Source organism: Rhinatrema bivittatum, chromosome 3, assembly GCF_901001135.1.
Source record: "Rhinatrema bivittatum chromosome 3, aRhiBiv1.1, whole genome shotgun sequence".
In the NCBI taxonomy this organism is placed as follows: domain Eukaryota; kingdom Metazoa; phylum Chordata; class Amphibia; order Gymnophiona; family Rhinatrematidae; genus Rhinatrema; species Rhinatrema bivittatum.
Window position 1 is genome coordinate 479,623,317 of NC_042617.1, and position 23,393 is coordinate 479,646,709.

The following is a 23,393-nucleotide window of genomic DNA, read 5'->3' on the forward strand; positions in this document are numbered from 1 at the left end:
ATATCCTTCCTCAGCCTTCTTTTCTCCATGCTGAATAGCCCTAATCTCTTTAGCTTTTCCTTATAGGGGAGCCATTCCATCCCCTTTATTGTTTGGGTTGTCCTTCTCTGTACCTTTTCCAATGCAACTATATATTTTTTGAGATGTGGTAACCAGAACTGCACCCAGTATTCCAAGTGCAAGTCTCACCAAGGAGTGATACAGAAGAACTGTAATTTTCTCCTTTTTGAATCTCCATTCTTTTCCTAATAATTTCTAACATTCTGTTTGCTTCTTTGACCACCACTGCAGACTGAGTAGAGGATGTCAAAGTATTGTCAATGATGACACCCAAATCCTTTTCCTGGGTGGTAACTCCTAATATGGAACCTAAGATCGTGTAACTACATGTAGGAACCTATGGTTTCCTTTACTAAAAGGAGCATGCTAACTATCTGGGGACTAGGAAAAAGAGAGTTGGATTTTTGCTCCCTTGAGTGGAAGCTGCAGATAGTGGGGTAGATTTTCAGACAAGCGCGAACAGCCTACTTTTGTTTGCGCTCCAGGCGCAAACAAAAGTACGCTGGATTTTAGTAGATACGCGCGTAGTCGCGCGTATCGGCTAAAATCCTGGATCGGCGCGCGCAAGGCTATCGATTTTGTATAGCCTGCGCGCGCCGAGCCGCGCTGCCTCCCCCCGTTCCCTCCAAGGCCGCTCCGAAATCGGAGCGGCCTCGGAGGGAACTTTCCTTTGCCCTCCCCTCACCTTACCCTCCCTTCCCCTACCTAACCCACCCACCCCGGCCCTGTCTACCCCCCCCCCTTACCTTTGTCGGGGGATTTACGCCTCCCGGAGGGAGACGTAAATCCCCGCGCGCCAGCGGGCCTGCTGCGCGCCGGGCCGCGACCTGGGGGCGGGTACGGAGGGCGCGGCCACGCCCCCGGGCCGTAGCCACGCCCCGTACCCGCCCCCAAAACGCTGCCGACACGCCCCCGGAACGCCGCGACGACCGGGCCCGCCCCCCGACACGCCCCCGACACGCCCCCCTCCGAGAACCCCGGGACTTACGCGAGTCCCGGGGCTCTGCGCGCGCCGGGAGGCCTATGTAAAATAGGCTTCCCGGCGCGCAGGGCCCTGCTCGCGTAAATCCGCCCGGTTTTGGGCGGATTTACGCGAGCAGGGCTCTGAAAATCCGCCCCAGTGTGTTCTAGCTGTCTATCATCTTCAAGCACCATCAGTCTTCGTGGATTTTAGTTTGCCTTTTGTTCAGGCAGGTTGTGGATTTTTAGTTAGCCTTTCAAGAGGAAAGGACCTCTCTGTCTCCTGCCCTTTATTTTTGTTTAATTATTGAAGGACGTGGAGTCTAGTTTTCCCTTGAGGATCTGCCTGCTAGTTTGACCCAGTTTGGTGTTATTTTGCTCTGGTAATCCTATTTTTGGAGACTTTTTCCCTGTGAGAGCCTTGGTACCCCTTCACAGTGGATTGGAGCAACCCAATGTAAGGTTAGATCAAGTGTTAGGAAAGATTCTGGCGGACCTTTATTGCTCCTTCAGAGAATGGATCTATCTGATGCAGAGGAGTTTCAACTTCAAGTATCCTGTTTAAGAAACTATCTCCTCAGTTGGAGGCAAGGAAGTTTTTCTACCCTTCCTGTCTCTGTTTTAATTTTTCACCTATTTTTGAAGTTAAGAACTATTGTTTTTCCACTTTGGAGCTGCGTGCCCTTGGTACCAGGGACTCGGTTACCAATCCACTGGGAGAGAAGTGTCTTACATTCTAAAAGAACCTGAAGTGTGGAGGAATTCATCTGTGAGGAAAAGATCCCTGCGTATGGCAAGAGGGAAAAATTCGGAAGATATTAAGAACTGTGTATGTTGCTGACTCAAGTGAGAGGTAGTTGAGAGGAGAGCGCCCAAGGAGATCTAAAGTAACTAAGAAGACTTCAGGAAAGATATGAGAATTGGGACTTCTGATACAATATTGGGACTTTATTCAAACCACTCCACAGTGGGGAGAGAACAGCAATGAATATTGGGAACTGGGAAAAAAAAAAAAAAAAGGATTTGTCTATCTCAAATTTGAATTGGAGTAATTGGAGTAACTGGGAAAGAGACAGAGATCAAGTGTTAAGAAGTGTGCTTCCAAAGGAGTCAAGAGACTTTGCTAAGAGTGAGGTCAGATGTTTATGATATATTTCTGCTGTCCTAAAATGTATTGACTTTATTTGAATGCTGAATTGAGAGCTGTAAATATTCTTGTCATCAAATCAACTATCAGTTAAAAAAAAAAAAAAAGGAAACCACATTGCCTTCTCAGTGTGCTTTTAGGATATAAAAAGACTGTGATTATTATCTATGCTGTTTACAAGGATAGAAAGGGACTTATACTGGTACTCATGCAAAAGGGCCTTGAAACTTGTTTTCCCCAACAGGGAGCTTTAGAACTCAGAATGTGTAAATGCTATCCTTTTTTCTATGTGGCTCAGAGTGCTAGTTAAAGGATCCATCCTGCCCAGGGGTTACATAAAGTGAAGGTTACTTTTCCTCATATGGATCACTTTGCACTTGTCCACATTAACTTTCACCTGTGATTTGGATGCCCAGTCTTCAAGTCTTGCAAGGTCCTCCTGCAGTATTTCATAATCTGCTTGTGATTTAACAAGTTGGAATAATTTTGTCTGCAAATTTGATCACCTCACTTGTTCCCCTTTCCAGATCATTTATAAATATATTAAAAAGCATTGGTCCAATACAGACCCTTGAGTCACTCCACTGTTTAACCTTCTCTGTTTCTTATCTTTTAACTAGTTTGTAATCCAGAATAGGAAATTGCCTCCTATCCCATGAATTTTACCTTTCTCAGGAGTCTCTCATAAGGTACTTCATCAAATCCCTTCTGAAAATCTATATACACTATATCCACTAGCTCACCATTATCCACATGTTTATTAACCCCCTTCAAAAAAATATAGCAGACTGGTAAGACAAGATTTCCATTGTGTAAATCCATGCTGGCTGTGTCCCATTAAACTATACCTTTCTATATGTTCTATGATTTTCTTCTTTAGAAATGTTCTATGATTTTCTTCTTTAGAATAGTTTCCTCAGTTTTTCAAGGCACTGAAGTCAGACTGACCAGTCTATAGTTCCCTGGATAGGAAGGGAAGGCAGGTTCAATACCTGCCTGCCCACAGTGATGTGGTAAAAGGTAAAAAAGGACCTGAGATTGAAAGAACATACATGGCGTAAACAACCATCCCCTAAACACCTAGCAACCTACAAACAAACACTGCACGCCTACAGACAAGCCACCCTCCAAGCTAAACGAGATTTCTACTCATCCAAAATCCACGACTATCAATTCAATGCGAATGCCCTTTTCTCATATGTGGCAGAGCTCACAAACTCCACCCCCACCCCCCTTCCACTGAGGAAAATGTCAGTAACAAATGTGAAGAACTCGCAACGTACTTTAAAAGCAAAATTGCCAACATTCTCCTACATTTCCCCACTAAGCCTTCTCCTGTTGTTCCACTCCCTAATAACAATGTCCACCTTGGGTCCCTCGACCTAACTACAGCAAAGGAAATTGAATCCATCTTTAAAAAGTTCAAGCCTGCCGCACACATCTCTGACACTATCCCTATTAAATCCCTCCTCTCCATCCCCTCTACCATTGCAAAACTACTAGCTAACATAATCAACTGCTCCCTTTCGCTTGGAATAGACCCAGATCCCCTTAAACTTGCAGTTGTTAAACCCCTCCTCAAAAAACCTACCCTCGATCCCATCAACCCCGTAAAAATTATGGAATTTCTAAAATTATGGAAAAGATAGTTAACTCCCAGCTTTCTGACTTCTTGGAAGACATTAACATCCTGCATCCATCACAATTCGGTTTCCGTAAATCTCACAATACCAAAACTCTCTCACTCGCAATCACTGACACTATTCTCAAGGGCATGGACTATGGACATTCGTATCTCCTTGTCCTCCTAGACTTATCAACAGCCTTTGACACTGGCAGCAACGAAATCCTTATTACCCGCCTAGCAGAGATAGGTATCTCTGACACAGCCCTCCGTTGGTTCTCCTCCTATCTCAACCATAGAGAGTATATTGTAAGAATTGATAACGCTGAATCCACTCATGTTCCCCTCACCCAGGGCATTCCCCAAGGATCCTCCCTCTCTTCCACCCTCTTTAATATTTATCTTTTGCCACTCTGCCGCCTCCTCTCCGACCTAGGCCTAAAGTTTTTCCTATATGCAGATGATGTGCAAATCCTTATCCCCATCCAAGAATCACTCACCAGATCCCTACAGTTCTGGGATTCTTGTCTCGCATCCATCAACTCCCTACTGTCCAACCTCCAGCTTGCTTTAAATACCTCAAAAACCGAACTCCTCATAATCTCAATTCAACCTGACCGTATACCGCAATCCAACTCTGACACCACCAATCTAGTAAATGCCCCCTTGCAATCTGTCAGAGATTTGGGTGTCATCTTAGATCAACAGCTAAACTTCAAACCCCATATCAACACCCTTATAAAGAGGGGTTTCTTCAAGCTCCATATCCTTAAAAAACTCAAACCCCTTCTCCATGCTCAAGATTTCCGCACTGTACTCCAGGCGACTATTCTATCAAAATTGGACTACTGTAATTCTCTACTTCTGGGTCTCCCCTTTTCTACTATCAAACCACTGCAAATATTGCAAAACGCCATGGCCAGAATCATAACTAACACTCGAAAAGGTGACCACATCACTCCCATTCTAAAGGATTTGCACTGGTTACCAATACAAAACCCGCCACGTTTCCGTTCATCAAATCGTCCCACCAGAATCTCCCTAGCAAGCACCCTCTACACCCCCTCCCTCAAAACTGCACATCATGCTTTCTCCAGAGAGAGCTTTTTCCATCGCTGGCCCCACCCTCTGGAACTCCCTACCTGCAGAACTCAGATTAGAACCTTGTCTGCGCAACTTCAAAAAAGGACTCAAGACCTGGCTTTTTAAATAAGCTTACCCAGACGCGAACCAAATCTAGCCGATGTTCAACTTCATGCAGCCCCTCATTCCCTCCTTTAGCATGTACCATCTACAACTGTTCCCTCCCATTTTGAGGGAACGCTCACATCGTTCCCTCAAAATGGTATAGATTGTCTGCCGATGTTTAATTTTAGTCCTTCTCCCACAGCCATATAATACACAGTGTGTACATTTAATTATACCTTGAACATATATCTCGATCACAGCTTGGCTGAAATACCCATTCTGCTCCAATGTATGTACCCTTCACTACTGTACCCCCCCTCCAATTAAGACAGTTTTTGTAAAATTATTATTGTACACAACCCATGATAATTTTTGTACATATACCATGGCTTCACCTTGTTCTCAATTAAGGTTACTCTCCGTCTGTACTTTATAATGGTACTGTTCCTATTTGATTCTCCACTAACTCTCTAGATTTCCCATCTGCCGCCTCCTCTTGCTTCAGCCTGCTCCGCTTTCCCCCCTCCCTGTTTATTGTATTTTCCTATCTTTAAAAGTTAATTGTAAACCAGCGTGATGTTCCCACGAATGTCGGTATAGAAAAGTTTATAAATAAAATATAAATAAATAAAATGTGGTGCCAGGCTCGCTTGACACAGGCCTGGCTTGTCAGTAGAAAGAGGAAAGGGGGGGGGGGGGATAGCTGGACTGGAATCCCAGTCCGTTAGTACAGGGATGGTGGTTTGAATTTCAAACCACCTAGAAGTTAGGAACTGATTGGTTCCTGTGGGCTGGGGTTGTCGGGTAGTGGGTGGAGCTAGGGTTATCTAGAGGATGGGTACAGCAGGACAAGCGTCACTTGCCTGCTGCTGCCATTGCTGCTGCATCCCTCCCGCTCGCCCCTATTATTTCTACTTGTTGTGTTGGTTTGGTTATGTTGTCACAGCTGTGGGAGGGGGTGGATAGCCCAAGCCGTTTGGTGGTTATGCCTGATTAACGGTTGACTGACTTTGATGGTGGTCATGTCAGGGATTCCTAGCAGAACTACTGAGTGCAGTTGGTTCTGATATGACTCCTTGCTGGATGGTGGCAGGGGTCAACATGTACGACTCCTTTATGGGTGGTGGCGGGGTCGTGGGTATGCTCATTATTGATGTTATTAACTTACAGGCTGGGTAGTCTGGTGGTGCCTGTCTTGCTGGTTGGTGGCGTATGTGCGATGTGGGTTGATTGTTATGCACACCTGGCTCGGGCTCCTGGTTGGGAATTGTAATAAAGCTGCGGTATGTTTTGACCCCACTTAATTGTTCGTGTATTTATTGTGTTGTTTGTGAAGGGACGTCTTGGCTACCTATATTATTCCCCAGGAGCCCTTTTTAAAGATCAGGGTTACATGATCCACTCTCCAATCTTCAGGTACAATGGACAATTTAAATGATAGGTTACAAATTACTAGTATTAGATCTGCAATTTAATTTTAAGTTCTTTCAGAACCCTTTAGTGTGTCAGTCTACCATATTACATCTCCAGCTCCACTGTGATTTGTTTCCGATGTCCTGAATCATTACCATTGAATACAATTTCTGGCATAGGTATCTCTCCAACATCATATTCAGTAAACAATGAAGCAAAGAATTCATTTAGTCTTTCCTCTCTGGTCTTATCTTCCTTAAGTGCCCCTTTAACCCCTTGATCATCTAACAGTCCTACTTCAGATATATTTTTAAAAGGTTTTATTATGATTTTTTGCCTCAATGGCTAGCTTCTTTTCAAATTCTCTTTTAGCCCACCTTATCACTGTTTTTACATCTAACTTGACATTGCTTATGCTGTTTCATATTTTTTTTTAGATAGATTATTTTTCAAATTTTTGAAAGAAGTTCTTTTGGCTATAATTTTCCCTTTCATCCCAACTTTTAACCATGCTGGCAGTTGTTTGGCCTTCCTTCCACTTTAATGCGTGGAATACATCTGGACTAAGCTTTCAAGATGGTATTTTTAAACGATGACCATGTCTGATGTAAACTGTTAACCTTTGTAGCTACACCTTTCAGTTTTTTCTAACTATTTTCCTCATTTTAGCAAAGTCTCCCTTTTGAAAGTTTAATATTAGAACTGTAGATTTACTTAATGTTCTCCCTCCAGTCATTAAGTCAAAAATTGATCATGCTATGATCACTTTTGCCAAGTGACCCCACCACTGTTACCTCTCACATCAAATCCTGTGTTCCACTAGATTTAAAATGGCTCCCCTTCTCATTGGTTCCTAGACCAGCTGTAGTCTAGAAACTTTACCTCCCTAGCATGCCCCATATTACATTTACCAAATCAATATTGAGTAATGGAAATCTCCCATTATTACTGTGCTGCCAAATTTATTAGTTTCTGTAATCTGTTAGCATTTTATTTTATTTTATTTTTTTTGTAATTTAATGTTTATTTGGATAGCATACACAAAAAGCCAACAAAGATTACTGACAGCTCCGTCTCTCAAGAGACACACCTGTTATCCAAATTTTTCACATTTTCCTGTCCCTCCTCCACCCCCCACCCCCCTCCCCCCTATCGTCTACTACTATTTCATACAATACAATACAACACAACAGTGGATAAACTCAATACAAATGACCAATTGGATAACGTACCATAGCACTAAATAGCAACAATAATATTACCTACATATCAGGGTATAGCAGTTAACTCTCTTCTGTTCCCCCTTCTTTGAGGTCTTTGCGCCGTCTAGCATCTTGGGACCACAGATTAAAAGAATCCCATATTTTCCCATATTTGACTAACATATCTTTACGGTATGCAGAAATTTTCTCCATATTTCTAATATTCATAACTTTCGTAAGTACCATGGAAATTGGTGGAGCAGCCGGTTTTTTCCACCATTGCGCCACCCCCAACCTTGCCGCAATAGCTAAATACCTGAGGAACCTCTCGTTTCCCAAACCCTCCTCCTCTGACCACATTCCTAAGAGCCATAATTCAGGCTTTAATGGCGGTTGCTCCCCCAATATGTCCTTTGCCAATCTCTGTATAAGAAGCCAGTTCTCCTGTATCACTGGGCAGGACCACCAGACATGGAAAAACGAACCTTCAGCTGCACCACATCTCCAACATTTGCTAGAAAGTTTACTATACCATTTTGCCAAAGACTGCGGGCATAAGTGCCATCTATATAGTAGTTTGTATTCATTTTCAATCATTGCCGCCGACATAGAGTGTCTCCCCAATCCTAAAAAGCACTTGTCCCATCTCTCAGAATCCCAGTTCCCGCCAATATCCTTCATCCAGGCTGTAAGGTGAGCAGCCTGGTAGCTCCCTGCATCCTCGAGTAATTTATATATTTTGGACATTAACTTGGGCGGTTTGTTTGACAAAGCACAAAAACCTTCCAGTAAGGATACCCCTTTCCCCAAATCTCGTCCAATCTCACTGCTATATAAGTAATGACGCAGTTGAGCATAGGCTAGAAAATCCGACTGTGATAAGCCATACTCTTGTTGTAATGTCAGGAACGGTTTCATGGCTCCTGCCACCCATACCTGGGAAATCCTGGATAACCCTTTTTCTGCCCAAGCCTGGAACGTCCGAGAGGCCCCACCCGCTGGGAACTCCTTCAATAGACGGAATTGTACAGGGTAAAAACCCCGCGTTTTCCCAGTTAACCGCTCCCGCCAGTTATACCAGAGATTTACTGTACACTGCAATGAAGGTAAAATATGCAGCTTTTGCAAATCCGGCCTCTGTCTTTCCCAAAATAATATCGCAACTGAATCTCTCCCATAAATCGCTTGTTCAATATTCATCCAATGTTTTCTGCAGCTAGTGATATGGTACTCCACCACCGCTTGCAATTGTGATGCAATATAGTATTTTTTAAGGTTGGGGACCCCTAGACTGCCTTTCTGCCTCACCCTATAGAGAACACCTCGAGCTATTCTGGGCGGACGCCTTTTCCAAATGTAGGAGAAGAGTTTCCGCTGCAAAGTATGAAACCAGTCCTCAGGTATCAGGCACGGAAGAACCTGAAAAAGATAACTTAGTTGTGGGAACAAGTTCATCTTTACTACGGAGATCCTCCCCATCCAGGATATGTTGTACCTATCCCATTTCTGCATATCCTGGTATAAAGTACATAGTAAGGGATCATAATTTGCCTTAAATAATTTCCCATGATCCTCCACAATATTGACCCCTAAATATCTAATCGGACCCTTGGTCCAGCGGAAAGGAAAGCTTTGTGCTAATACTTGTTGCTGACTATCGGAGAGACCCAAGGACATAAGTTCGGATTTTTCCATGTTCACCTTAAATCCGGATACCTCTCCAAATTGTTGCAAGATAGGCAGTAAAGCCGTTAAAGAGCCTTCGGGATCAGTAATCGTAAAGATAATATCGTCAGCATACATGGACACTTTGTATTGCTTACCAGCCAACTGTACCCCACTAATCTGTCTATGAAGCCGTACCATTTCTGCCATCGGTTCCACACTCAACGCAAATAATAATGGAGAGAGTGGGCAGCCTTGTCACGTTCCATGGAGTATAGGGAATGTTTCCGTGTACCCCCCATTCACTTTTATACAAGCCCTAGGGTCTCTATATAGTTCTTTTACCCACGTTAAATAGGGGCCCCCCAAACCCATCCGTTCCATCACTGCAAATAAAAAAGGCCAATGTACTCTATCGAATGCCTTTTCTGCGTCAATAGTTAATAGTACTGCTGGATAGTTCGCCCGTTTAACCACAGATATAATGTCCAAGATTTTCCGGACGTTATCCGTGGACGATCTCCCAGGCATAAACCCAGCTTGATCCTCTGGAACTAAATCCAGAATAACTCCCCGTAAGCGATTAGCCAGAATTTTAGCCATCAATTTGAGATCTATATTAATCAAGGATATGGGGCGGTACGACCCACATAGCAATACGTCCTTGCCAGGTTTGGGAAGAATTGTAATCCCAGCTATATTGCTATTCGGGAGCATCCGCTGCCCGTCCCGTAGAGCATTAAACATATTTTTAAGAGGCTCGGTCAGAACCCTCATATATTTTTTATAAAAAAAATGGAGTATATCCATCTATCCCAGGCGCTTTCCCTGGTTTAAGGGACTTTATCACATTTTGAACCTCACCACTTGTAATAGGTGAGCCCAGTAGTTCCTGCGACTGTAAGGAGATAGTTGGCAAAGGAACCCCATCCAAAAAGGTCTGTATACTTTCCAAGGATACCTCATGATCAGTTGTATATAATTTCTCATAAAATTGTGTAAAACTCTCCATAATAGCATGCAATCTGGTTTGTAGCTGACCAGAAGCATCCTTGATGGCATGAATGTAGGACTGTGTCCTTTTACCCTTCAGTTTATGCGCCAATAATTTACTTGCTTTATCGCCTTGTTCATAAAACATTTGTTTTGCCATATCAAGCTGATAAGCAATTCTAGCTGCATCTAATTCTCGCAGGGGGTTACGTTTATCCTCCAGCTTCCTAAGAATAGAGGCGTTCAAACTATGTTTATGCGCTTCTTCTAGTTCCTTGATCTGAAGCAATAAATGATTTCTCTGTAGCCCTTGCTTTTTCTTTTGATACGCCCCCAAGCTAATGAAATTTCCCCTCATCGTTGCCTTCAACCCCTCCCAGATAGATAGCGGGGAAATGTCAGGAATAGAATTGTGAATTAAATACTCCTCTATCTGTTGTTGGCCCTTCAAAAAATACTCGGAATCTTTCAGTAAGCTATCATTCAGTTTCCAATAATGCACCCTGGACTCAGAGTTAGGCAAGTCCACCTCCCACCATATTGGCGCATGATCCGACCATGTAATACTTTCTATATCCGCGGATCACGTATGATCACTCACTGCTTTATCAATTAAGAAATAGTCGATCCTGGAATATGAATCATGCGGTTTAGAATAGAATGTGTAATTTCTGCTATGGGGATAAAGAAGCCGCCAAATATCCACCACCATCCAGTCCTGTTCCAGGCGCAAAAGTGCTCTTCTATCTTTTTGATTTTCCCTTCCCCCCCCCCCCCCGAGGTATCCAGCCCTACCCTATGTGCCAAATTAAAATCTCCTCCTATTACCAGGTATCCCCCATCTATTCCCTGAAGTTTGAGATTAATGTCATCTAATACTAAGCCCTGAGCCTTATTGGGACAATATACATTAACTAATGTTAATTTGCAGTTGAAAATTTCAACCACCAGAATCAAATAGCGTCCTTTGGGCCCTTCAATTTTTTCCAAAACTTTTACCCCAGTAGTATTAGCAAATAATATCCCAACACCACTGAATTTGCAGTCTGGAGTACTAGCCGCATAATACCTAGAATCGAATGTCCTAGGGCATAGTAAATGTTCATGCCTTCGTTTTAGGTGAGTTTCTTGTATAAACACCACCAACGCTCGTAACCGGATCAAATCATTGCATAGCTGTTTCCGTTTTAGTGGGGAATTCAAACCTTTCACATTGAGTGAAATGAATCTAAGTGATGCCATTTATTAGATATTTCGGAACATTATCAAAGTTCCCAGACCCCTGGAACGTTTTACCCAGAGTACTTAAACCAACTGTGCAGCTCTGTAAGACTCCCAAACACCCCACCCTGCATCCCCCCTCCCCACAACCCCACATACAACACAAGCCCCCTCTCAAGGAGAAGACCCCTACGGAAGGAAGCAAATCCCAACCCCCCTCCCCTCCCTCCAAACTGTAACATTGAACTCACACTCCAACTCCCCTGTAAACATCAGCATTTTATTTTTGTTCATTTTGGCGAGGTGGATGTTCTTATAGCCCCCAGTACTATACTCTTCCCAATGACACACGGAATTTCCACCCATAAAGATTCTACTGTGCATTTAGTCTCCTGCAGGATCTTTATCCTATTGGACTCTAACAAAGCACCACCCTCCATCGAGTTGATCCAGTCTATTATTGCTATATAATTTGTTTCCTGGTATAGCATTGTCCCAATGGTTATCCTCCTTCCACCAGGACTCTGAGATGGCAGTCATGTCTAGATTCAGTGCTATACTTCTAATTTTCCCATCTTACTTTTTAGACTTCTGACATTAACATGCAGATGTTTCAAAGTATGTTTTTTTATTTGTATTAACAATCTGCTTATCAGTTAACAGGGACAATTTGGAATCTTTTAACTTGGGTGTTTCTTTACTTATAGGCACATGGGCTACTTTTTGCTTTTATTGGAATCTCTCTTTTGGGGATGCCTTACCTCCTCCGTTATTTTAGTATCCTTTGAAGATATCTCTCTCTGAACCATGAGCTGTTAAGCATCTGATGGCTTTTCCCTATGTTCTAGTTTAAAAGCTGCTGTATTTCCTTTTTAAAGCTTTAAATATGGTATTTTCTTTTTGCTTTTTTCTCTCCCTCCGTATGTGGACTAAATATAAATAATGACAAGTTATATGTATTATACATTTCTTCTTAAAATTGGTTTAATTGTACTTTATTTAAACATGAACGTATGGGGTTTTTTTGTATTTCAAAATTCTCTTGAATTGTCAAGTTTGAAATAAATAAATAAATAGATGCATGTTGCGGCGCTGGTCGCCGTCACACCTATCAAGCATTATTCTTTTCCTCTTTTGGTTTTTACAAGTCTCATACTTAATCCAACACCCAGGCTCCTTGCCTCCCCCCCCCCCCCCCCCCCCCCCCCGTCCAAATACCTTACCCTAAGGCTTTATAATAATCCAAACAGTTAACAAAACCTAGTGACGCTATTGTCTGAACATCTGGCCACCCTGTGTTCATCCATGTCAGGGTTGTACAGGTTATCCCAGTATCTTTGGAAACATGATGCAGCCGTAAAACCATTCTCTGCATATTGCTTTGCATTCTCATAGGTTTGGGTTGCTATTAACTTTGCTGATAGGCTATTTCAGGCATCTAGCACCCTCTCAAAAAAAAGAAGCATTCGTTCATGTTCCCTCTGAACCTTCCTCTTTGCAGCTTCATGGCATGACTCCTTATCCCTAAATTTCTTTTCTAGGGAATTTATTTCCTTCTCGTACTTTATGGAAGTCTGCCTAATATTGGAATATTTCTATCATAAGCCAGGAATGAGAAAACTAGATGGACCTTGTGATCATTATTTGTTTTCATTCGCTATGTCTCTGTGAATAATAAAGAACAAACGCAATTCTCCTTCTCATTTTTTGTTCTAATATTTAGGATGTAGTTGAAATAACTTGAATTGCCTATAAAGCGTGGAAATATAAACATAAAAAAAGAATCCAGTCAGGAGGAGGAACTGATGTCTCTGATGCTTTTATGTTTTGTTTTGGTTTTTTTTTTCCATTCACAGATAACAAATATGCTCCTGCAGTTACCCTCAATGGCTTCATCTTTATTCTTGGAGGAGCTTATGCAAGAGCAACCACAATCTATGATCCTGAGAAAGGCAATATCAAAGCAGGCCCCAACATGAATCATTCCAGGCAGTTCTGCAGGTGAGAAAAATTAAGGCAATTATTTTTAGTGAAAAGAATGAGAGGAAAGGGGAGCAGAACAAATTTACGCTACAGTACTAATGCATCTGGATTATAAATGAACTTTCCTGTTATAAAAAAAAAAGTAAACCCTGCTTGCCTGTCACAATTAGTTGTTGCTATAAAATAAGCATGAAGTTATAAGCGTGCTTATTTGCTGCTGCAACATGTTCATTGGATTGTGGAGACATGATCACAAGAGCAAACCACCAGAGAAGTGCTGAGAGTAGTAACAATGTGGCTATAGAAAGGAGCAACCGGGCTGCGGTACAGTGGGTCTTCTATTGCTTAAGCTTGTGAAACTGCTCCTTTAAATCTGTGATTCAGATTCAGTAGGAAAAGGAGTGCCATTGAAAGAACAGAATGCTTACAGCAGGTTAGAAATATAGAAACCATCTAGGTCTCTGCGAGATGGCCCCGGTTCAATCCCTGGGGTGAGGAACAGTGAGTCTGGAGAGGGGCGTACCACTCAGTAAGCACTTCCTCTGAGATTTTGCTGCAGTGGTGAGAGTTTCTGTTTGCATGGGGTGGGAAGGGGTTGAGAAAAGCATGTAATGTTTGGGCCTCACAGCCTAAAACCGTGGAGAAAAAGTGAGATTTAACCTGCTCAGTGGACTCCCTGTTCTGGGAGGGTTTTCTTCAGGTCCTGGACTAAATGAACTGTTTGGAAAGCTTTTTTTTTTTTTTTTTTTTTTAACCTTTTATGAATTACTGGTCTTGGTCTATCAAATGTACCCTATATACTCTGACGAGTAACATATTCTTTGTGTAGAAATTTAAAAAACATCTCCCGCAGATATACATTTCCCATGAGACCTCTAATTCTTTAAAAAAAAATACCCCAATAAAACATCCACTGATAGAGCAGATGGTAACTCCCTGCTCCAGGATACAATCTCCATCTATTCCATCAGAAAAAATTTCTCTACCTAAAAAAAAAAAAAAAAAAAGCAGAGTCAAAATGAATCCATTTTAAAAAGCAGATATACTGGGTTATTTATCATGTTGTGCGCAGTAACAATGTAACGCACATGATAAATAATGCAATGCAAAATGTGTATGCAAAATAAACATTGAGGATTCAAGAGAGAAGAGTTTGGGTGGAGTAAATGAAAATAAGGGTCTGCTGGCGAGGCGTGCAATTGCAGGATTTAACTCTGGAAATAACTACACCATTTTGGTTCTTTTGTGGTATGGTGAAAAAACTATTTATTGCGCTCCCGTGGCCGATATCGCGGGGTATTATTGCAGCAATTTTCATGCGCGATAAAAAAAAAAAAAAAGTAATTATAACAGACACATCTACCAGGCCTTCCTACCCCAATTCAAACACCTGTTCTTACCTGGTCTAGCTTCCTAAAGCCATAATGTTTGTGGCAAGTTTAATTGTTGGGGGATACTGGATGCATTGGGGAGGCTCACCGCAGACACAACAACAAGCGGAACAACAATAACAACCACCTCAAGAACAGGCAAGGGCAGTTCCAAGCCCTCCTAGGGAAGTCCCTGCACTGGAGCCCAAGCCACGGGCCTTGCAGGGTAGGAGCCCAGGGAAGCACCTGGCACGCAGGTGGCCACGGCGGAGGAGATACAGGGAGCGCATCTTTCCTCCACGAACATCCTTGCTGTGCATGTCAGAGGACTGTGTGGTTTGCAGGTATTGCCTCAGCTCTCGGGCTATCCTGGAATTATATGAAGAAATCTGAGGGGATTTGGATCCGGTCACACAAAGGTCCCACGCTGTGCCTGCCCTCACCAAACTGTTGGCCACCCTGCATTTCATGCAACCGGCTCCTTCCAAACGACAGTCAGGGTCGTGGGGGGAATGTCCCAAACCACTTTTTCGCGCTGTCTGGACCAGGTAACCACAGCAGTCTCTGACCGCATTGATCGCTACATAGCAGTTTATCACGCATCAAAAACTTGAATTGAAAAGCATATCATACAAGACAACTGAAAATAGTACTAAACAATCTACCTTTTCTTGCAGGCAAAAATAAAATAGGAATATTAACACTTGGTAGTTATACAATTTAACAACATGCTCTAGCCCGCAACATAGATCCAAGATCATCACAATCTCACAGAGCAAAATACTATAATATTCAGAGGTAATCTGGCAGGTTAGGGGACAGCAATCATTTTTACAAGATCACCAAGCTTCACATTCAAGGGGTTACTGGGCTGGAAGCCAAGGGTGGGGCTGATCATATATTTCTTTTGATTAGATAAGAAAGAAATTAATTGAGAAGGTTGAAAAAATAAAAAGGAAGAACCTTGGTATTTGATCAGGCATTTACACGGGTACTTGAGGAAAAATAATGAACCCAATTCAAGAACTTGTGGTTTTAACAAGAAGAATTGTTGTCTTTTCTTCTGCGTTTGCATTGATAGATCAGGAAAAATTTGTATCTTCTGTTTCAAAAATAACTCATTCTTGTGTAGGAAATATTTTTTGAAAATCCATTCTTTATCAGCTTCTAATAGAAAGGTAAATCACCAGTGTAGATGTCTCAACCAATTCTTCTTCAGACTGTTCCAATATTGCTGATAGATTCATTTTAGGTAGATCTTTCAGTAGTAGTACTTGAAAATTATTCGAATCTATTTGAGTTTTCTTTTTAGAGGTATATAATATGCTTTAGCAATTATAGGTAATGTTTCTTCCGTTATTTTCAAAACCTCTAGCATATATCTCCTCCAAAGCTCTTTGGGTGGAACATATGGAAGTTTTGGGAAATTTATGCATCTTAAGTTCCTGGCCCGTAGTTGATTTTCTGTTTTCAATCCTGAAATTCAAATTCTGGTTTTCCTTAATCAACTGCTGCTGAACATTCATGTTGCTCTGGATTTTAACCTCAACTGATTGAAGATTTGTTTTATTTTTGTTAAGTCCCATTTCAACTACTCCCACATGATCATCTATCAGCTTTATAGCACTTGCCATGCTAACCATTTGGGTAACCATATTTGTGTTTAAAATCTGGATTGCCTCCCATATTGACTCAAGAGTAAAAACCAGGTTCTGATGTAAAGACAGAGTCTGTTCAACCAAAGCTCTCCTTGGCTGCTGCTTTTCTTCTCCCACTGCGGCTTCCTCTATAGCCAGCTCAGATTGTAATTGTGCCCTTCCGCTTAGCTGCTCAGGCTCCGGAGGAGAGTCACCTGGTAAGCCGACTTCCAGCCCCAGCGATTCTGCCTGTTGCTGCTGGGCGCATCTCTGTGCTGAGTTTTCGGGGGGGGGGGGGGGGGGGGAATCTTTCCACCAGCGACAGTGATGTTTGCGATTCAGGGCCGGGCTCTTCTTCCCCCCGAGTCCCGGGCAGCAAATCTTCTGCTGGGGTTTCTTCTGCCGCCCTACATATATGGGCGTCCATGGGACCCACCACGGGTTGAGACGAGGGAGGCTACGAAGCTGTACACTCCCTCACTCTCCTCTTGCGAGCAGAATGTGGCATCGAGTAGGTTTTCCTCTCCGGGTGGAACAGAGACGCTCACAGACGTCCTACCATGTCGCCATCTTGGATCTCCAACTGAATAGTTTTAAGAAATACCTATCCAAGCCCATTCTATCCAAGATTAAAAAAACAAAATAAACAAAAAAAACCAAACAAGCCAAATAGTTCCACTCTGTGTTTGCAAGCTTATTCTATATTAAAATGGAACATCAAAGAAAGGACTTTCAGCCATCCAGGCCCAGAAGGCTGGGCCTGGATGTACACTAAAACTGGGAACGCTGTATGTGCTCACACAACAAGCTTGTATCTACAAAAGAGGCCCTCTGGGGATTTGACTTCAGAGAGCACCGCTCTCCCAATATACGTGAGTGTGCAAAAGTGCCCCCTCCCACGAGGCTGGGCCTGGATGTATACTAAAACTGGGACCGCTGTATGCACGCACCAAGTTTGTAACTACAAGAGAGGCCCACTGGGGATTTGGCTTCCGAGAGCACTGCTGTCCCAATAATATATACGTGAGTCTGCAAAAGTGCCCCTGGGCCCAGGAGGCTGGGCCTCGATGTACACTAAAACTGGGAACGTTGTATGTGTGCACAAACCAAACTTGAAAGTACAAAAGAGGCCCACTGGGGATTTGGCTTCAGAGAGCACTGCTGTCCCAATAATATATACATGAGTCTGCAAAAGTGCCCCCAGGCCCACGAGGCTGTGCCCGGATGTACACAAAAACTGGGACCACTGTATGTGTGCACACCCCAAGCTTGTAAGTACAAGAGAGGCCCACTGGGGATTTGGCTTGAGAGAGCACCGCTCTCCCAATATACGTAAGCCTGCAAAACTGGCTGCCCACAGGCACAGTGCCTTGATGTGTACTAATGTAATGTATGTGCGCACAACAAAGTGGTATCTACAAAAGAAGCCCTCTGGGGATTTGGCTTGAGAGAGCACCGCTCTCCCAATATATGTGAGTCTGCAAAAGTGCCCCCAGGCCCACAAGACTGTGCCTGGATGTACACTAAAACTGGGACCGCTGTATGTGTGCACACCCCAAGCTTGTAAGTATAAAAGAGGCCCACTACTTTTCCATAGCAGCAAAAACAAGCTATACATTTGTAATAGCGTATCTACCCTGTAAAAAAACAACTTGGCTGTCTGAGATTATGTGTGGAGAATTAACACCAGTCTAACTTCTAGAACTTTTCCCAGCAACTTAATATCTACATTTAATAGTGATATTGGGCAATAGGGTTAAGGGAGCACAAAATCTTTCCCCAAATTGGGAATCACCATTATTAATGCTAAATTGGGTGCCAAAGGGAATGTCCCTTTTTAGTCAAGAGCCTAATAGTATAAAAACATGGAAACTATTATTTTACCCACTAAAATCTTATAGAATTCAGCATTGTACCCATCTGGTCCCAGGTCCTTCACAGTTTCACCTTTCTGTTCTGAATAGCTGCCATTTCATCTCCCCTAGACAGAGGGGTATTCAATCATTCCATTTTTTCTGGAGAAAATTATGAAGACAGATTTTGCTAAAAAAAACTCTGAACTTGAACTAAGTTGCTATGTTTTAAAGAATATAAATCTTTATAAAAATGTTCTGGTATCTTAAGTATCTCCTGATTATTACTGGACAGCCCCCGTTCCCATTCCTTAGAGCTACCATATATTTGGGGCCATATTAGACCTTACAAGATTCGACATTAATTTACCGGACTTCGCTCCAAATTGAAACATCTTGAATTTAAAATAAAGCTTATCTTAGCCCTTTGATGCAACAACGAATTAATGGCTGGCTGTGTTGCGATATGCCTTTCCCTATTTTTCATGGTTTTCCTATAGGCTAGAAGATCCTGCTTAACTATCACAAATTCTCCAGTCGCAAAGCGTGGCATCTGTCTTTCTGCCTTTTAATAGTGAAAGGTATCTGTTACATTCACTGGTCACAGGACCTGTCTGCAACTGGCATCACTCGCCCCCAGCACAGCCAATACTTCCTGGAGGTAAAGATGCCACCACCAATGGACCTCAATGAGAGCAGCACTCCCTGCCGGAGCACCGCCATGACACCACCAACCTTCCCCAACACTCTGTGAATCCCTAGATGCATGGGTGACACATTTATAGGCACCACAGCGGGAAAAGCTGAGTGGCACCTCCTGATGACATTAGCCCGATTGGGCTATATAAGCAAGCAATGTCTCACCTTAGCAATTGGTCTCCTATATTGGTAGTGCATTCCTGCTTTCCAAAGCGTCCTGCATTCCTGAGCCTTGCCTTCCAAAGTGTCCTGCATTCCTGAGGCTTTCCTTCTCCAGCCTGGTCTCATCTTGCCTTTCTTTCACTGGCCTTTTCTTATCCAGCCTTCTTCTTTTATCCTTGCCTCATCCAGGTCTCCCATCCAGCCTCGCCTTGTCCTGTCTGTCTCATCCAGTGTCTTCTGTGGGTCTTTGTCTACTCGGTCTGTCTCTCTGGATCTTGACTTCTTACCTGGACCTGACCCATGATTGCCTGCCACCAGAACCTGACCACTAATACCCTCCCCACCTGGACCTAACCACATTTATCCACAGCCTGCTCTGACCTTGGCCTGTCTCTAACTTCCTCATTCTGCTGCTTGTCTTGACCCTGGCATGTCCTGGGACTCCTGCCCTGGGACTTCACTTCCCTAGGGACCCACCTAAGTCCTGCCATCCGCTAGAACCCAAGGACTCAACCTGTGGGTGAGGCGGCTGGTATAGATGAAACTCCAGACTGTCCCACTACAGGACACATTCGCCAGCTGCCGGCATAGGCCTCATGGGTTCATCTATGAGGCTGCATCAACTATGCCGCGGCACAAAGGGCTCACTTTAATGCCACTCTTTAAGTTATCGTGTCTCCTCTTAACACTACTTTAGCCGTTTTCCAAAAGAAAACAGGTTTGCAAATAAGACCTTTATTGTACTCTAAATAAAAATCCCATTTACTCTTAAGAAATTCCTGGAAAGCAACATCAAGAGCTAAGTATATCAGAAACCTCCAGCTTCCCTGTGTGCGTCCCACCTCCCAGTTACAGAGCAGTCCAAATCAGAACATGATCTGAAATTTCAGTCACTTCTCTGTCCACTGCAGATACTTTAGAAAATGTAGTTTGGGGTACCAATAAATAATCTAGTCTAGAGAAAACAGAATTCATTCTCGAGAGGTGGATATAATCCTTCTCAAAAGGGTGCAGTACCCTTCAGGCATCAACTGTTTGCAATTGTTCACTTATGAAAGGGACTTTCCGAGGATTCATTTTTATACAGATTTATCCAGAACTGGATCATATATGTAATTAAAGTCTCCTTCCATAAAGACAACCCCAGAATCAGAGTGGAGCAATTTCTTTAAGAGAACTTCCATACTTCCTATTCTCAAAAAACATCAGCTAAACCAGAAATGATCAGTAATTATCATCCTATTTCATCTTTCTTTTCTTGAAAATTCATTGAACATGTGGTCCTTCAGCTATCTGAGTTCCTTGAACACTCCTCCCTTGATCAATATCAGTTTGGCTTTCGTAAATTTCATAGCACCGAAACACTCCTCCTCTCTAGTTTCAACACAATACAAAGTGGGTTTGATTCTGGAATTGACTACATGCTTATCTTACTCAACATATCCTCTGCATTTGACACCATAAATTACTTTATTCTCATCTAACTGCTCTGTATACATCAGGTTTAGTTCTATCCTGATTCATCTCTTACCTTTCACATCGTTCACAAATTACTCTGAATTCTGAAATCTCGGCCTAGTTTCCAATACAATCTGGAGTGCCCCAGGGCTTGGCTCTATCAGCAGCTTTGTTTAATATATATACTTAACTCGACTCTGTTGCTTGTTTGCCAGCCTTGGGGTACACTATAAATTATATGACAGTGATTTACAGTTCTTTTTCCCTTTAAAGTCTGCTTGGGCTATTATTGGAAAAAGTTGCTTCACTTTGGCTTTCTACAATATGAAGCTGGCTTTGGCATAACAAGTTTTCTCTTAATTTAACAAATCTGAAATAATTGTGTTCTCTCGCTTTCCTTCTGCCAATATTCCGGTTACCCTATATTTTGGCATGCATCATATCCAGATCTCAGTTTGTAATTGTGCTGTGCATCTTGATCCTTCTCTATCTATGCGAGCTCATATAAGATTGTTACACAAGCGCCATTTGCTAAGCTGCAACTGCTACACATTTCTAAGGCTGCTACTTGATCCTGTCAACTTCTATACAATCCTGCAATTTTTTTTATATTTGACGGCCTCAATTACTGCAACTCTCTTTACATCAGTGTCCTAGTAACCGCATTAAGACCTCTCCAAATCATCAAGAATTTGGCTGCATGATTATAAACTGTTACCCCACTTCATGACCAAATCACACCAATTCTTCTGTCTCTGCTGTGGCTTCCCATCTCCTGAATTCAGTATAAACTGGCAGTTGTCATTCACAGCTTATTAAACAACCTTTCTTCCCCTTGGATTTCCATGAACTCAAAATTTATATTCCATCACACACACTCAGGTCTTCCAGTCAAGGTCTCCTAGATGTGCCCTCTCACAGTGGCGCACATCTTGAGAAGACTCGTGAATGGGGTTTATTCTGCATTATAAAACACCCTAAAGCCTTTAGGCAGTCAAGACCTACTTCTTTAAATTGGCTTTTGGCCTTCAGTCCTAGATATTGTTGATGTAGATTGACTGTCATTCCCCCCCCCCCCCCCCAAAAAAAAATCAAGGTACCCTCAGCTCGATAGTCAGCCTACCTACACATATATAAATGGCCCTGTTGGGACCAGTGCCCTTCAGCCTCAAAAAAATTCCCAATTCCCCTCCTTTATCCTGCAGCAAACTTTCCCTGATTTAATTTAAAAGGATCCAATGGAAGTCTCCCGCTAGACTATCAGACCCTCCCACCCACACACACAGTCACACAATCATAAAAGAAAACAGATCACCTCACCTACCTATGGACTCCCCCATTCCACCCCATCCCCGATGACAAAACACCATCCCTGCTAGGAGCAAGGATCATCATTCACCAGCTCCCGCCAACTCCAGCGCTGCTTCTGAAAGGCAGCACTGCAAGTGTAAACTACACTCAGTTTATACTTCCAGCGCTGAAAGCACAGCTCACTTGCAGCACTGGAAGAATAAACTGAGCATAGAAAAATACACATGTTCAATGCATTGACATATGTGGTTTCAATGTATTGCATGTATTCATGTGTAAGCATACATTTGCATGCATGTTTGGGGTAAAGATACACGAAGTTTGTAATAAACACATATGTGCTAAGCACAGGTTATAAAATACTATAGTTAAAAATACGTACAGCCATATATGCATGTATATGCCACCATGTGCAATTGTTTGAAAATTATCCTTTGAGTGACTCTGAATTGGTCCAGTGCACATACACTTGGTATATACTAGGCAAAGTTCTTGCAGTTTTTCTCCTCAGAAGGCATGTTTTTCAGCTTTTTACAGTACCTACATCTTAAAACCCTGACAGCCTATAATCTTTTCACCTTTTCAGCATTAATGGTAACAAGGAAAATTGTGCTTTGTAATTATGTCATTACATTTTACATTGCAGTCTGGCAAGATTAAAAGATTAAAAGATTAAAAGTGCAGCATAAATATTATCTCATCAAATTAAGACCCCAAAATCACATGCATACTCATTTCACATTCCTTTCACTCGGGAGCATTTTAAGAATTTTTTTCTGCTATGGAATAGATGAAAGTTTATACAGATACAAGAATGACAGAGACTGCATATCTTCCTGGATTTGGGTAGAAAAGGAGACGAGAGAGAACATTCAAATTATAAATTATGTATGTTAAAAAAAAAAATTATGAAGGAGGGGGAAGGAGTCAACATGGCACCTGGATGGGACTGTGTGTTTTGAGTTCCAGGAGTTTACCTGTTGGGAGAGATGCCCAAGATGAAGAAGACCAGTGCTGGGAAAGAGGCTGGTTGACCTGTAATTTATCGACTAGCACTCAGCAGAGATGTTGCTATGTTGCCTTGGAGTTCTGATGCTGAAGCCAAAATGACGCTGAGCTTGGGTGGCAGGACTCCACCAAAGCCTCCAACTGTAGCAGTATCTTCACTTTCTCTCCTTGTGTGTCAGCTGGGCTTTAAAGATGGCTTAGGTGCTTCGGCGATTGGAGGTACAGAGGGAAGAATTCCAGGCACGAGGCCCAGTTTTTGGGCTGGAACTGCATGACCCTGACGGGAATTCACTGCGGGGTGACTTACATCCCCAGGAGCTGGTTGTTGGTTGCAGTATAGAGGAGCATATGAGGGTCATCCTGTGGGTGCCATGGTTTTAGCACTTCTGTCTCTGCCTGTTCTTAGGAGGGGTGAGAATAATGGAGTTGCTTCTGACCT

The 23,393-nt window shown here is 42.7% G+C and overlaps 1 protein-coding gene across 3 annotated transcripts in view; it reads left to right on the forward strand.

Moving 5' to 3' along the window:
- The window catches only part of KLHL29 (kelch like family member 29), a 1,215,123-nt gene that overhangs the window by 1,175,638 nt on the left and 16,092 nt on the right, over window positions 1-23,393 (forward strand). For all 3 annotated transcript variants that reach the window (XM_029595999.1, XM_029596000.1, XM_029596001.1), the window contains one exon: window positions 13,330-13,474. In XM_029595999.1, the coding sequence (XP_029451859.1) occupies window positions 13,330-13,474 (145 nt within the window). The remainder of the gene's footprint in view (window positions 1-13,329; window positions 13,475-23,393) is intronic.